Source organism: Mixophyes fleayi, chromosome 3 (assembly GCF_038048845.1).
Source record: "Mixophyes fleayi isolate aMixFle1 chromosome 3, aMixFle1.hap1, whole genome shotgun sequence".
Taxonomy (NCBI): Eukaryota; Metazoa; Chordata; class Amphibia; order Anura; family Limnodynastidae; genus Mixophyes; species Mixophyes fleayi.
The window spans coordinates 320,555,529-320,572,206 of record NC_134404.1 but is presented as its reverse complement, the minus strand read 5'-3'; the positions used below and the strand labels follow the sequence as shown (position 1 = coordinate 320,572,206).

General features: G+C 39.3%; 1 protein-coding gene across 1 annotated transcript in view; it reads left to right on the top strand.

Annotated features, from left to right (window-relative positions):
* PRKCE (protein kinase C epsilon) overlaps window positions 1–16,678 on the top strand; it is a 278,286-nt gene that overhangs the window by 214,766 nt on the left and 46,842 nt on the right. The window contains exon 11 of the mRNA XM_075204126.1: window positions 13,507–13,661. Coding sequence (XP_075060227.1) covers window positions 13,507–13,661 — 155 coding nt within the window. The remainder of the gene's footprint in view (window positions 1–13,506; window positions 13,662–16,678) is intronic.

The following is a 16,678-nucleotide window of genomic DNA, read 5'->3' as shown; positions in this document are numbered from 1 at the left end:
CTTCCATATGCACCTATGACCATGGAAGTGACACAGCCCCCCCTTCCTTAACCAGCCTATGCCGGGCTTCTGATGCCCAATTAACACGGTCTACCTCCTACAGGGTTCATTTCGTCGTCATCCAAAACCAGCAAGATCATTCCTGCCCACAGAGCCAATCCAGGCTCTTTCGTGCGATCATGACTCTCTGACTCCTATTGTGTACTTTATCGTAAATCACTGTGTATGCCTTCGTACAAGTTAAATGCATTTCCTTACCTAATGAGCTCAGTTCTAACCCCAAATTATAGAGCACAGCCCCGCTGCCTCTTATTAGCAGAGTGGCCGTTTGGTGTCTTGAACTCTACTTATGCCATCAGCACCTGTAACAGTTATGTTACAAACAGAAGGAGTATTTTGAATACCTGACACCTAAGAGCTTGTTTTGTGTTAATTGCACTGAGGGGATGCTGCGATAGTCATTCAATAAACTTACTTACACAGGAGTTGTTGCATGGAGGAGAAAATTGACCATTACTGAGATATGAGGTGAATTTCTTACTTGTGGTTTTACATTATAACTTAGGCTTAGGGAGAGTTCTCCTTTAAAGGACCACTAAACCTCAAATTTTCAGTATTTAGATATGATCCATAAAGCTAAATAAATTTGTTCAGTGTTACCTTCCACCCACATCTTTTGAACAGTATCCTGTTTGGTTCTCTTACAAGTTAAAAATCAGTGACTAAGATGCTGTAATATCACTGGTTCTGTGTATGAATCAACCAATACACACAGTGGCTTTCTGCACAGCAAGACTGCCAGGCTGTCAGTCACTGCCTGTCTGCCACATGTGTAGTTAGAGAAGCCCTCCCTCCTGACAAGGCTGCCTGCTGCAGAGGAGTGACACAGAGCATATTTAGTTATGTATTAACACTCCAATTGTTTCCCGCATATTATTCAGCTCTGTAATACACAGCATTTTCTACATATCAATGTCAGATAGTGGCTTTAGTTCCCCTTTAAGCTTTTATATGGGGTTTTCCTGTCCCCTGTCTCCCACTGGCAAGATAATGAATATACCATGTTCTTATCTCTTCTTGGACAACATCCCCGTTGTCACGTTGTCCACATCGCGTTTAGATTGGATAGATGTTGCACACGTACATTGTGCAGTTTGTTTTAGCTCAATGACTTATGGTTCATAGAAACATTTTGTATCGTGCTACTTTTCTGGGTCTTTTTACGTAACTTGGAACATTCTGTTCAGATATGCTGTGAATAATAATACATTTTGGCAAGAAGCTGTGGTGAATGCTGCTATATTATCCTGTGTATTTTCCATTCTTTTCCCCACACTGAGATGGAAGCCGCCGCTCTTACTGGATGACCTTTGTTTATAAGTACGTGGGAACATTACTGAGACACTTTGCATATTAGAAACAGTGTGTCTGTTTTTCTGCCGCATAATAATTTTATGTCATCAGAGATTTAGCTGTAAATGTGTGTTTGCTATTTTTCTTTTATTAACAATTAAAAGTTTCCTGGCGCATAATGCAGTCAAAGCTAAGATCCATTGAGGCTTTCTTAATAAACATGATAGATATACAATTGTGTGCTCTATCCCTTAGCAACCAATCAGGGGTTTTCTTTCATTAGTCAATCTGGTCAAAGCATTCTCATTGATTGTTAGAAGTTACAGTACATTTGTGCTACTTGCATCATGTTAGAAAGGCAAGCGGCTAAGGTGGCAGGACAGTAAGTGCGCCAGCCTACCGCCATATTACCACATTTTATGGCAGTCAACATAATAAAAAAAATATTGATCAATCACTGGTAGAATATACGTATTTCTTACAACCATTAATGACATGTTGGTTATACGTTTTGTTAACTCTAATCCTGTAAGAATGCTACATCTACAAAATAAAAAATGAACAAAACAAATATAAATACAATAGAAGTAATTTTATGTAGCACTAAACGGCTGCTCCTAAGCGTTAAAGTACCTTTGCACAAGTACGTCTAGAGTTTCCCATGGTATATAGGTCTACAGTGCAAGATGCGTTTTCGGAGAACCAGCAGCTTGAACATGCCAACGGAAGTAGTTGGGGGAAATGAAGGTGTCGCCACACCTAATTTGGCAGAGCAGTGCAGAAACAAGATTTCTGTATACAGAGCAAGATTATTGAAATTAGGTAAAGGTGGAAAGGTAGCATGTTCTGAGGCAGTCCTTGCCATGCAGAAGGTAGCTCACACAGCCTAGTGGTTATCACTTCTGCCTCACAGCACAGGGGTCATGAGTTCGATTCCTGAACAGGGCCTTATCTGTGTGGAGTTTGTATGTTCTCCTCGTGTTTGCTTGTGGTCCTCCGGGTGCTTTGGTTTCCTCCCACAACCCAAAAACATACTAGTAAATTAAGTGACTTTAAGCAAAATTAATTCTAGTCTGTGTGTGTGTTAAGGAATTTACACAGCAAACTCCAATAGAGCAGGGACTGATGTGAATGACAGATATTCTTTGTACAGCGCTGTAGATTTGGTGGCACTATATAAATAAATGATGATGATGACAGTCATTCCCACTCCTCACAAGGACCTGAATTTTGCACCCACTAGCTGGCTGAGGGCAGGTCTCTTCCTGTACCTACATGTTGCACTTTGGTAGAAAAGCGTATTTACAGACAATTTAATCAAACACACACAAAATTTACACCTGTCATAAAGACAGTTCCTGCATCTCCACAAATTCATGATCAATAGAGGCCATATTCTGCATTGTGATAAGCAAAACATTATTTTAGAGAAAAAAGTTGTCCACTAGCCCCTGACTTCAGTAACTGGTGTACTTTAACATGCACTCAGGCCAGTATAATTGGTCATGGCTGATAGAGCATACAAGCAAAAAGGGACTCAAAGCCAAAATAATTCAATGACAGATTGGCCCATGTAGTATGCTAATGGCTCTTTCACCATCTGATTACTTATTTTTGTATATTTCCATTCTTTTGGTATTTTTGTATATTTGTGTTTATTTTTTTCAGGGCATGGATTTTCTTTGTATATTTTAAATGGAAATTGCATAAATTGCTTAAAACATGATAAGCTGGACTAATAAACAAAATTCTTAAAAATGGCTCACAGGGGAGCCAACAAATGGGTACAGCTATGTGTGCAAGCACAGACTACTGGGAATGTCCAGTTTTAAAGGTTGGGTGGGACTGTCATTGTAGCTCTGTGCAGTTCTAAACAAAGTATTTAAGCATCCTGTTTAAACATAATTGACTAATAAAATTTTATGGTAGTGTGAAAGGAAAATAGTATCCACTGGTAGAAAGTGTGTTTTCCAACATAAAGCTTCCTTTAACAAATGATTATGCTGGAGTACAAGTTACCAGATACTTAAAATACAAATTCTGTCCTAAATCGGCACTTAAAGACTCTGACATGTCCACTGTTGCCATTTAGCGCACATCAGGGGAGGGCTGGCAAATTTTAGCCATGGGGGCCAAACTCAACTCAGCAGCCTATTGGGAACAATTTAAATGAAAAAAATGCAGGTGGCCCAGTGATCCAGCCCAAGGTAGCCCACTATGGGACCTGCCTGAGGGCATGTGCCCCCCTGCCCAACCTGCCCCTGGCGCACATGTTGTGAAAAGGTGACACTCCTTAGCAACTTTTGTAATCATTGTAACAAACGCTGGGCAGCAAAGACTGTTTCCATGGTTACAGTTGTTGCTTCAGAGTCTTACTCTTTAAAGATCTAGAGAGTCGCTTGTTCCTGATGAGCCAAACAGTATTACAATATTTTCCGTTGGAACGCTGGGGCAATGCCCCAGTTTAGCCTCAGTTATGTCTTAAATTAGCTGTCATAGTGATGGGGGATCAGCTGCATTTATTACATAAGTCATTTTTGTATGTGTGACGTTTTTTATTACATTTTTCAAATTGTGTCTCATCACATAATATAGAATGAGATCTAAAAATTGTCTCTTCAGCCCATACCTGTAAGTGCACCCCGTCTGCATCTCTTTATCTCATTTAAATAATCGTGTCTTGTGATAAGAACATCAGTAAGGCGTTCATTGACTTTACTAGCCCTATAATCAAGTGTGTCTGAATCAATAGTGATGTAGTGTGATCTACAGGGCTACATTATATAGGGCTACATACTAGCCCTATAATCCCTCCCTTACACTTTAGCCCTTAGCTAAAGTGTAAGGGAGGGATCCCCTTGGTGTAAGCTCCTATTGCGTTCACGGGAAGGAGCGCAGTCCCTTTAACCCAAATAATCGAGTAAACCTTACTTTTGTAAAAAAAATCTAGGAGAATGTGTGTATTGTTTTTATTTTTTTGCAAAAATGTATATTTTTAATTTTAAGATAATAATAAGCTTGGTGATCTTGGTGATCTGTATCTGATGCTACCGCAGTATGTGGGGGGAGCTGCAACACCCTTTCAGCAATGCATCCGCTTACTGATTCATTATCACTGATAATTATAGAGGTATTTGAGCCTATTGGGACTCCAGCCTTTTGTGGGAAGCCCTTGAGCTTTTCCATGGATTCCCCCTAGGGCCCTGATACCATCACAGTTAGCGTAGATGGTAAAACAGGAGGCGAAACGTTGTTATAATGGAATGGGAACTAGATAAAGTGTCGCTGGACAATGTGGAAGGTTCCCGAATGCTGCAGGAGGTCTCTGTCCAGCAGTCGGCTTTCAGATTTTTCTGGTTAAAACTGAAAACCTGCACGCTGCAGTCGTCAAAATCCGATGTCCGCTAATGTGAGCCATGCAGAATAATAGGTATGGTTCTGCTAAATGATGCTGGGGTTTGACTGAGGATAAGGCTGCTATCTATTGAGGATGCGATCATCATCATCATTTATTTATATAGCGCCACTAATTCCGCAGCGCTGTACAGAGAAACTCACTTACATCAGTCCCTGCCCCATTGGAGCTTACAGTCTAAATTCCCGAACACACACACACACAAACTAGGGTCAATTTGATAGCAGCCAATTAACCTACCAGTATGTTTTTGGAGTGTGGGAGGAAACTGGAGCACCTGGAGGAAACACGGGGAGAACATACAAACTCCACACAGATAAGACCATGGTTGGGAATCAAACTCATGAACCCAGTACTGTGAGGCAGAAGTGCTAACCGCTTAGCCACCGTGCTGCTGCTACCTATTGTGAATGTTGTGTTGCCACCCTTTCCAGCAGACAAAATGAAAGAAGTGGCACCACGTAGTTGTCAATACACAAAGGAAACAAACTGGAACAGCTTCATGCGCCCTATATACAAGTATCAGGGCTTTCTCCCGGCTAGCCTGTTTACAATTTATTTTCATGGAAGGACAATTCTGGTTTCTGCCATTCGATATCCATACATCAGAATGTCCATTTTCTTTTCCAACATATTTTGAATAGACCTAGTTTAAGGGACTCAATGTGAATTAGTTTAACTATGTTTGTGACTGACAGGGCGTTATGCTTTTGTGGTTGAGTGTAGATAAAACGACAAAGAAACACCTTTTATGTTTTCATTATACCTTTATGGTTAAAATTTTGTTTGTTCTCATTTTACACTATAAAAAAAATATATAATTCCTGTGGCACAGTTCATTCAGTATACCAAGCCTATTTATACCCCCAGAATCAGAAGAGTGTTCTGCAATGGGGAAAAGCTTAAGAAAGTATAGATATTTTGCACCCAAACTATATTTTTTTCACTAAAATTACTTTCTCTTTTTTTTTTTTGTTATTATTAGTTTTTTCTGTTTGTTGTTTTGTGTTATATACTTCTTAATGTGCTTTTTATGAAATCACTAATTTTGAAGATTTTTTTGTTTTTGTTTCACTACTATTAATCAAACTTTATAAAGATTGTTTTAACTCCCGTCTGTTAGTGAAATGGGAAACCAGCACTTGGGGCGTGTTGATAAGCCTTATCTGCTTAATTTTATTTTACTAAGTATGTGTGCAGGGTAATATGGCTGGAATCAGTGGGTACAGCTTCCAGGGACGGTGATAACGCATTACAGTGTGAAGTATACAGTATATATCATGCCTATGTGTGACTGTGATTTCCTCCCAGAAGAATTTCCACTTTCAACACGAAATAGTCATTAGCTTTTCTTCCGATGTCGGATGATGGAGAGCTGAGCCTTGTATAGTAATAAAGGGCGTGAAGTAGAGTGCGGTGGCTGGCTTTATAGCATCATGTCTGTGTAGCTGAATACCTTTGGGCCCCAGTGGAGAATATAAGCTGGGGCCACTGCAAACTCTGCCCTCACCTCACTCCCAAAATGTAAACATTCTGACCCCTTCATCTCCACCTTGGAAGGAAGAAAATACACAAGAAGCATCAGATATACACATAATCTAAAATGGGAAAAATAACAAGGAGGGATAGATAGAAAACCAGCGTGAGGATAATGTAGTGTCTTTATGCATAGATATAGCCATAAGAACCAGTGGTGGAAGTAGGGGCGCATACGGGGGTATGCCATACCGCCACTTCTCCTACTGCCTTCATTGTAACACTACCACATTCCTTTCACTTACATTCCCATTACATTTCCATACCGCCACTTCTAAATTTCCACTTCGACTACTGCATTAGGATATGCTACACCTACAACTAGACCAGTAAAATACTGATATTCAATATTAACTACAGATCCAAAGGACAGCAAAGAAAAATGTGGCCCTCCTTCATGGATGATTTTAATTATCATAAAATAAATTGGGACCATTAAACTAGTTTTTTTTTCCGCAAAGTAAGTAAATCGGACCTCTGCTAGACTTGTTACTATCCAAAGTTTGATTAGCTCAGAAAAGCATTGAAGCATTTAGACGACAAAGTTTACTCTTAAATAAAAGACAAATTGGAAAATATTTTAGATAAATACATTTGCAAGGACATACCATGTGGCAGTACAATTCCTAGGAATAAAATGTAACCAATGTTATTAAATAAGAAAACATTGGAGGTGATGAGGGAAATAAAGAGCAAGATAGCAGGAAATAAAAATGTGATTTCTAGAAATATAAGGGTTGTAGCAAAAATCAGATTAGCAAGGATTGAAGCTGAAAAATAGATTGCTACAGATACAGTAACAAGTCTGATCCCAAAATGTGATAGACTAGGAAAATTAATCTTGGAAGATAAAGAGAAAGAGATGATTTTTTTAAATATGTTTTCCCTATCTGTATACACAAAAGGGGAAAAATGCCAGGAAGGAAGTTGTGTAGCATTAGCTTGTGTACAACATTACTATCCCAGTAGGGGGTGTTGTTACACAATTAAGATACATAATGCACTTTGTTCAGGTGACCTTCACCCACATGTTCTAAAGGAGCTAAGTTCAGTAATGAATAGACCACTAGCATTGGTTCATGAATGGTCACTTATGCCTAACAAATATGAATAATTTTTATGAAAAGGTAAGTTTCAAACGGAATCTTGGTTGTGGAATCTATGTGATTTATTTAAATTTTGCAAAAACATTCAATACTATTGCATTTAACAGTCTGGTGCATGAGCGGAAAATACTGGTCTAGGGGAAAGGATAGAAGACAAAAGTGTAGTGATCAAATGAACATATTTAGGCTGGACTAAATTTATTAGCGGTGTACCAAAAGTGTGCCTTTATGGCTGGGAATGTTCAGAATTCTGTGACATTAAATACTAGTACACTTGGACCCGATACATGTCACTAAAGTGCACTCCATACTATCGCGCTGTCTACACTGTTGACACCTGGCAGGATGGTTCCATGCGATTTTTACATATCCTGGTCCTCAAATCAGCATGGAAAATTAGGAACTGGGATTCAGTAAGTAAAGAGCTGTTTTTGTAATCCTCCAGTGTTTGTGATCCTTAATCCACAATGTTTTTTCCTGGAAAAGATGTCAACAGCACACAGCGACTGACCTTATTGTGATTACATGTCACAAACATGGTAGCTGACGGCCTATCTATGATCATAAGTTATTTAATTACAGGGATGATAAATGTGATAGCGTCTCATCGACAGCATTCCAAACAATACAAATAAAAGACATTTATTTAATCAATATATTTATCAACAATTTGTCCTCTCGTTTATGAGCAAGAAAAACTTAGATATGGATCACGGTCATCCGAAGAGAACAGGCTGGCAGAACGCTATGTCCTACACAGCTAATGAGCTCACTCACCAGTCACCTCTGAGGCTGTGGCTGTCATATCCTGCCATTATCCCAACCATTAGTAGTGTACACAGCCAAACCAAAGGGGCGTTTGTGGCTACATGGGAATGTTTCGTTTTAGTTGCTTCTCTTGTGCTTTGATATCGCAGTACAGATTGCCATTACAATGACTTACTTACACAATGTGCTACAACACACATTAGCTTCCATGGTCTTACTTGCGCTAAGTCTACTATCTACTTGCTATGGATTATTACACATTGCACTAAACTTGTAAGTAACCCCTTAGGTGTGCAATGTGTGAGCCGCGCCGTGTATATGCAATTACCACATTAAAATATTCAATAATATGGACTGTCATATAGTAGTCTATGGATAATTTAACATTCTAACAAGTATGGAGCTGCCACTCTTATTATTAGTGAAGAAAAACATATTTTATATATATACATATAGTCAAAGCTTTTATTTTATATATATATATATATATATATTGCAACAGAAAAACAAGTAGGGCGCCCCAATGTGTAATATCACAAATATGGTGTTGGGAAGATGTAATAACTGCGTACCGTAAAGATGTATTCAAGAAGTAAAGATCATATGGAGGTTTCCTCTTCAGAGGTAATCCCTCTCAGTCTTCATCAGACATAGCGACAATGTATAAAAAACAGAACAAAAAATAACATAGTGCAGTATTGTTATATATAAAACTGCACCAGAAACCAGAGATAGTCCTCCACCAGGAGACAGAGTGCTAAAACAGGTAGTAAACCCAAAGGTGAAAAATGTAGCACACATGTGCAACATGCAACCCTAGGTCAATAAAAACTGCGTACCAGATAGTCACAAGACAATGAGCTTTCTTGGACCATATATACACGATCAGGCAATTCCTCTCAGGCTGTGGGAAATCAGTTCATTATCTTCTTTCTTCCTGTTTTAGGGAGTTGGTGAGTGTCTCTGCTTTTACTTCACTGTAATAGTTTGAAATGTGCCTCCTCACAGCAAACAGACAGTGTGGATCTGTTAGTGCAAAAATATATATATATATAAGTTAACCCGTGCATGATACTCGTGCATTCTAGTCAAATCAAGCTACTTAAGGTGTTAAAAAGGTTCTTGTCATGCATTTGGGCCATAGCCCAGGCCTCAACCACCAACCACTCCCCACTGTCACCCCCGGCAACCACCAACCACTCCCAACTGTCACTTCTCCTTCAAGAAATATATATATATTTTTTTTTTAAATCTTTATAAAAACTTTTAACAATTAACAAATTAAATTAACAAATTAAAAACATCTTAGTATACCAAATTTCAGCCCTTTCTGAATTTTTTTTCCCACACACACTAAGAATTTAGTAGGTCAGTGTATAACTCCGCCCAGCAGGTGGCGCTGCAGCTTGGTTTTATTTTTTCCACACACAGACAGACAGACTAACACACGCCACTAGACATTTATATATTAAATATATATATATATGATATATATATATATATATATATATATATATATATATATATATATATATATATATATATATATAAATATATATATATATATATAATCTGTCTATCTACCCATAAAAATGGTGTATGCTGTATTTAGGATCCCTCATCTGTTTTCTAAATACTCCATTTCCACAGTCCATGTAGCATAGCGAGCTATGGTCAGGTGAGTTAGTGAGACTTTCACCATGGAGTAGGTGCTTGGCTCTACAATATTTAGTAAAATTATATAAGGAAGGATAAGAGGTGAACTTTGTAGGGTTCAGCCAAAGGTTTCCTTTGTTCAGCAGGTAAACAGGTAAACCAAACCACTGGGGAGAGAGGTGTATTTGTTAAATAAATTGCCCGAGGTTTAATATTTCTCTTGGCTGATGCGGTAATAGACCAAACTACTCATCTTTCATTAAGAAACAATAAAATCAGTTTTAAACCACCAATGTTTGCACACAAGATGAAATGAGGAGTCTTCTTCTTCTTCTGTGTAACAGTAAATACATTTAATAATGCAGAGCTATATGCAATCTGTTACCGAACAAATAAGAACGAACATTGCTTAAATCAACAACGTTGGGTTTGTTATTTTTGAACAGATGGACATCATTGTGTTCCACATAATAGCACCTATACCATACATCAGGCAGTTACACATTGAGATGCTGTGTGCAGGGCTGACCTGTGGATTTCGGGTATTTATTATTACTGGGAATGGGGGACTTTTTGAATGAAAATCTATATCCGTACTCCTATATCCCCATTGTCTCTTGCTGTCTATCTGTTCTTTCTCCCCTTACAGCCAGTACCCCATAAAACAGGCTTGGCTAACCTGTAGCACTCCAGGTGTTGTGAAACTACAAGCACCAGCATACCCTCCCAGCAATAAGCTGCTATATATTGGCAAAGCATGCTGGGGCTTGTAATTTCACAACACCTGGGGGTAAATGTATCAATATGCGGGTTCTTCAACACCCGCGTGTTCAGCCTCTTCCGCGATTAAATTTCAAGCGGCGCTGCATTGTAAAGGGTTAACTCCCCTTTACAATGCAGCGCCGCTTGAAATTTAATCGCGGAAGAGGCTGAACACGCGGGTGTTGAAGAACCCGCATATTGATACATTTACCCCCTGGAGTGCCACAGGTTAGCCAAGCCTGCCCTAAAATATGGAATGTTAAGAAATATTCAATATTTATTTATGGATGAGTGATATATAGGTCAATGCCCTGTTGTACAAGTATATAGCTTATGCTAGTATACACACGATTTCTCTGAAAGCATATTAATATATTTCTGTTTACCATCTGTGTATTTGGCTTGGTTAGTGTCATTAAACCCACCTTAAATATTTTGGTCTGACAGCTAAAACAACAAAAAATAAGATATAGCATCCTTTTCGCTAAAATACGCACACAGTTCAGGGGTGTAACGCTCCATTGTCAGGCCACTTGGCAATTTTCTTTGGTGGGGGGAGGTATAAATGGCAGACATATCTGCTCCCTGGGCCCCTGCTCCTCTGAGCATGCATGGGGGCTGGTGGATGGGCATTGAAAGTTAAATCCAAAGCAGGTCTTCAGTCCACATTCACTGTCTTCTCCGCATACTCTTAAGAGTAGATGGACCAACATTGCTGGGCCCTCCTCTCCTCTGGGTCCCTTAGCCCAGTATTCTGCCACTGCACAATTCTAGAATAATATATTGGGATATGGCCCAAAGTAAAGTAAGATCACACAGTACTCAGTAACTATCCCTTGCTAATTCTTTGGGGACAGTAGACTTTGGGAGAATTTGTACACAATAAGATACAGATGTACACATAAGCTAAGCCAAATGCTGGTTGATTCTGCATAGATCTGATACAAGACGTGACTCTCAAAACAAGTAAGGAGAAGTAGATTTAGTACTAGATACCCTAAGGATCGTTCAGACATAAAAGCCAATGATTTAGCTTTTGAAGGTTTCAGATCAGTTGATTCGCTCACCCTGGTGTGTTTGAGAAACTTTTGCCCATATATTCTCATAGTTGTCTACTCTCCAGGAATGGCCGTGATACTTTAAAGGAGTTCTCCTGTACCCCTAGTAGAGCAGTGCATACCCCCAAAACCCAACCACTCCTTTAGTCAAGTGGGTAGGGGTGGGCCCTGATGACACATGTTGGCACAGCACCCTGCTGCGTTATGAGTTGACTATCGACATTGCACAACTTGGCACCAGGATCTACCGTAGGGGAGATTTAAAATCTTGGCAATTATATACTCTGCTCTTTTGCTTGCAAATTTCTGATAATATATCCCTATGGGCATGGACAAAACTAGGCATTAGTCCCTCGGCGGGCCACTCCGAGCCTGATACCCAACTCTGTATTTGCACACTTCTATTTACTTAGCCATGTCCAGCCAATCAGAAGATTTTGTCTTCTTGAACCAGGGGATACAGACTGTTTGGTAGGATTACAGACAATAATATGAACATACATAGCCACAAGGCACCGCCTTCACGCAAATATTTTATAGCACTGTTAAGTCCCTAAATAGTTCTATATATACTTGTGATTGTCATTTTTATTATGTAAAATGTAATATATAAAGCCTTTTGGGAGTTTCCTTTCCTTTTAGCTGTTATTGCCGTCTAATGTTGGCATCTCTTGATAGTTTATATAATGTCACAAGTCTCCTAAAGCATGGGAACAATTGTCCGCTTTGATCTTCATCCTCCATGTGTTTACTTGTTAAGTGCACAACAAGCCTGGGAGTATAAATATACATGTGCGAGTTACAGATCATCTGACATATCTGTTGCCACCGAACGTTTCACATCGTACAGCTCCAGATTATACCAAAACAGCAAAATAAAAAGGTCCAGCCGTCTTGTATAGCTTTGAGGATTGTGCTGAATACATTTATGCTAGGCATCTTTAGACCTGGAACTGCAGGAGGTCACAATGAAGATTAGTGCAATAAATTAAAGGAGAGTCCAACTGCGATCTATATTTTCCCATGCCTGGGTTCTGCCTTGTTTACTAGATACCCAGGCCTGTACTTGTAACAGTAACTACAGATCCTGGCTAGACTACCAATTGCAGAGAACACTGTCCAAATTGGTCACGCATATTGGTAGACAAGCTGTCCAAATATTGCCTCCTCTAGTATCTTTGGGGACAACAGTTGCAACAATAAAACATGCACATTATTTACACATTATTTGCAAAAAAAAGATAACTTTATTTTTAATTGCACAATTAACTGTCTTCAATTCCCTTCAGTATTAAAGTAACACATGTTTTGTTTGAATATATGTATTAAAGTAGAGTTCCAAAATGTGATCTTGTCACCCTCCCCATGACAAGTGACTGGGTAAGATGTAGTAGTTGCTTGAGAATATCATAAATAATCAGATATTTGTTATATGAGTAAAGTATTGTTAAGGTGTTATGCTCTTAAAAAAAACAACTAATTTAGATGTCTATTAAGCTTTCCTAATTGAAAACAACAACGTTACCATAAATAGCTCTTTCTGGGTGTCGGTACAGATAAAGCGTGACTGCACAGCCCATGACTTACCCACACTGACATTTGTCACTTCACCACAATACATGTTCTGCAGCATAGCAAGCTATGTTTGTGACAGGTTCAAAGCCAGGTTAATATAATAGACATTATCTAAGTATGTGGCTAAAAGCCATAGAAAAGCCCATTTATTTTACCCTTAGGAGGTTTTTATGGTCTCACTATATAAGTTGGCAAATTCCATCTTCTAAAATGTTTTAAACAAGTTAAGCTAATTAAGTTTAACTTAATATTGTTTTGCTTCTTTCCATCCCTATAGGACCGTCTGTTTTTCGTCATGGAGTACGTAAATGGAGGGGACTTGATGTTCCAGATCCAGCGCTCGCGTAAATTTGATGAGCCGCGGTCACGGTTTTACGCTGCGGAAGTGACCTCCGCTCTCATGTTTCTTCATCAGCATGGTGTCATATACAGGTAACCAGCATGTGTTTATTCTAAATATGGCTCTGTGTAGGCACTGTATTCTGTATTTATATTGCACCAACATGTTCCACAGCGCTGCACAATTAGGGAGAACATTTGGGACATATCATGCGTAAAAGTTCCGTAACAAACAGCGAAACAGAAGGTGAGAGTATCATGCTTGTTGAGTAGTCTTTGTGATAAATAAGTGGCAGACCCTTGTCTACTGATGAATTTGGGTGATGGGAAAGGTCACTAAGCAGGATCCTGGGCAGTCACAGAAATAAAGTGTGTGAGCATCATTATCCGTGCGCGTAGAGGTCCATTGTCTGATATGTAACTGAAGATGTAAGTTGTGTAATTACAAGTAATATTACCGCTTTTTATTTCTATGCCTCTTGGGTTGAAAATGCTTTTTTTATTATTATTTTTTTAAATAACTTTATTTACCAGATACAGTTTACAATATACAATGACCCAGTAAGGACATTAAGGGATATATTTACTAAAGTGTCATTTATTTAGTACATTCTACAAAATGACAGCTAGAATCTGATTGGTTGTTATAGGCAACATCTCCACTTTTTCAAACCCGCACTTTAGTAAATATACCGATATGCGTTAAAATTTTAGACATTGTATAATTCACATAGCAAAATGGACCCATGTCATGTAGAGTGAGCATATAGTACAAGGAGGCTGGAAAGTTGTATAAACAAATAGTTACTCAAAAACCTCAATGAAAGATATAGGTGTTTGATGATATTTGTATTTATTAGTTGGGAGTAGGAGGGAAAAAGGAGATGGGAGGGGTGTAGGAATGAGGGGGGAGGGGGGGTCTGAGACCTACTTTGGGGCTCCCATGAGGCCATTGTGTGTCCGAGGGATGGAAGGTAAGTGTAATTATAACATCTTAGTTTAAAAGAAGAGGGCTGACATGCTTTGAATGTAGTTATGTGGTGTATTTGACGTAGGGGGGTTATTGAAGATGCTTTAAAATTACCATTGTGACTTCATCATCGTCATCATCATTTATTTATATAGCACCATTAATTCCGCAGCGCTGTGCAGAGAACTCACTCACATCAGTCCCTGCCCCATTGGAGCTTACAGTCTAAATTCCCTAACATACATACACACAGACCGAGAAAGACTACGGTTAATTTAATAGCAGCCAATAAACCTACTAGTATGTTTTTGGAGAGTGGGAGGAAACCGGAGCACCCGGAGGAAACCCACGCAAGCACGGGGAGAACATACAAACTCCTAACAGATAAGGCCATTGTTTGGAATTGAACTCATGATCCCAGCGCTGTGAAGCAGAAGTGCTAACCACTTAGCCACCGTGCTGCCCCACTTGTGGTTTCACAATCATATCCATTAGATTGAAAACAGCATTGTATATAATATAATTGATATTATTATATATCAGAGCTCAGATCAATGCCTCCTTTCCATGTGTGAGTTGACACACAGCTTTATCTTAGGAGCAGAAAGATAGTAGAACTCTATAGTATGCATTTGAACCCGGAATTCCTTTTATTTCTGTTGCTACAGCCAGCATTGGATGAAAGGTTTACACACCTGAGCTGTTACCGTGAGCCATCAGGTGTTATCAGGGCTAACGGCAATGGGGTGTACAGACTGTGTAACACAGTATGTGCTTGTTCTCCATTGCTTGCTCAGGCACTTTAGGCTGTTTATCTTTGCTGAGCGTTGTGGTTTCAATAGCGCCTGCAGCCATCACCAGCTGTGTGTGCCAGTATTCTAATCCAAATACAGGTTTATGAAATGCCTGGCACACAGTGGCCCACAAGTGACCCCGGAGAGATCAAGGCAATCTCTTACCCCCCTACCTCTTCCCTTGCGTCTATAAAACTCGTTGGCACTTCCTGAGTTTGTTTCACTCATCTGCAGAGTAAATGGGCAGCAGATTTGAGTCTCATGTCCGTGCCCTTTCCTCCCACCACTTTGGAGTCATGTACAGGAAGAGGCTGCAGTGTAGACAGATACGCTTGTTCTTCCTTACCAGTACTTTAAAAGCATAGATCGCTCCGAAAAACAAATTGCACACTGTAATGTTTCCTAAACATAGGAAACAGGGAGGTCCACCATGGCTCATCTGTAATTTATTTAACATAAACAGAGTTAATTATACTACAATAGTCTATTAGGAATTACATAATATTGGGGTTGCGACATAGAGAAAAAATACAAAACTGCTACACCCACTTTTTTTTTTTCTCGCAGGTTCATGTTAAGTAGCGTGAGATGTAAAATGTGTCTGCGTGGACTATTAAAAAGGTTTAATAAAAGGAATTGATACCCAATATATAGGCTTTATTGCAGTATTATTTGACTTTAAAATCCAGAAAAAGATAGACTCAATTTATTATTTACAGAAAATATTATTTCTCCCTTCCGTATTTAATAATGGGACTGGGAGCTGACATTTTTTTCACTAAAATCAAAATTGAGACGTTGTCAACTACATCCCTCAACATTTGAAATCCCAGAATCAGGATAGTGGGGGCTTAACCGCGTCATGAAGGGGGTGTCGCCACATCAACGGGGACATCCCCAGTGCTGTTAAACATTTGGGGTGCTCCTTGGCCACGTGCCCCTTCCTGCCAAACACCCACCACACCAATAGCAGGTGCACACCTCTCACCTTTCCCACCCGCAGGACAAACATGTCCAGGGGCTGGACACAGGGCAGACCTCACAGGACTGTCTAACTGAACACAGGACATTTGGAAGGTGTGCAACTAGTGGACGTCTTGTCAGGAAAACCATTTCTAATAACTTTTGAATTGAACATTTCACCGACATGGGATCACTCTTATTTGTCATAGTTAGGATACATCTAACAGAACGTTGTTCTGAGATATTCATTAAATGGGTAGTAAAAACTTTACCATTTGTAAGGACAGCATGTACTAGGTAGCTGATGCCCACTGCTGAGACACATTTATTTTCTCTTTCTGAATGGTGGGTTTTGAAACTGCCCATAGGAACACCTAATGTAC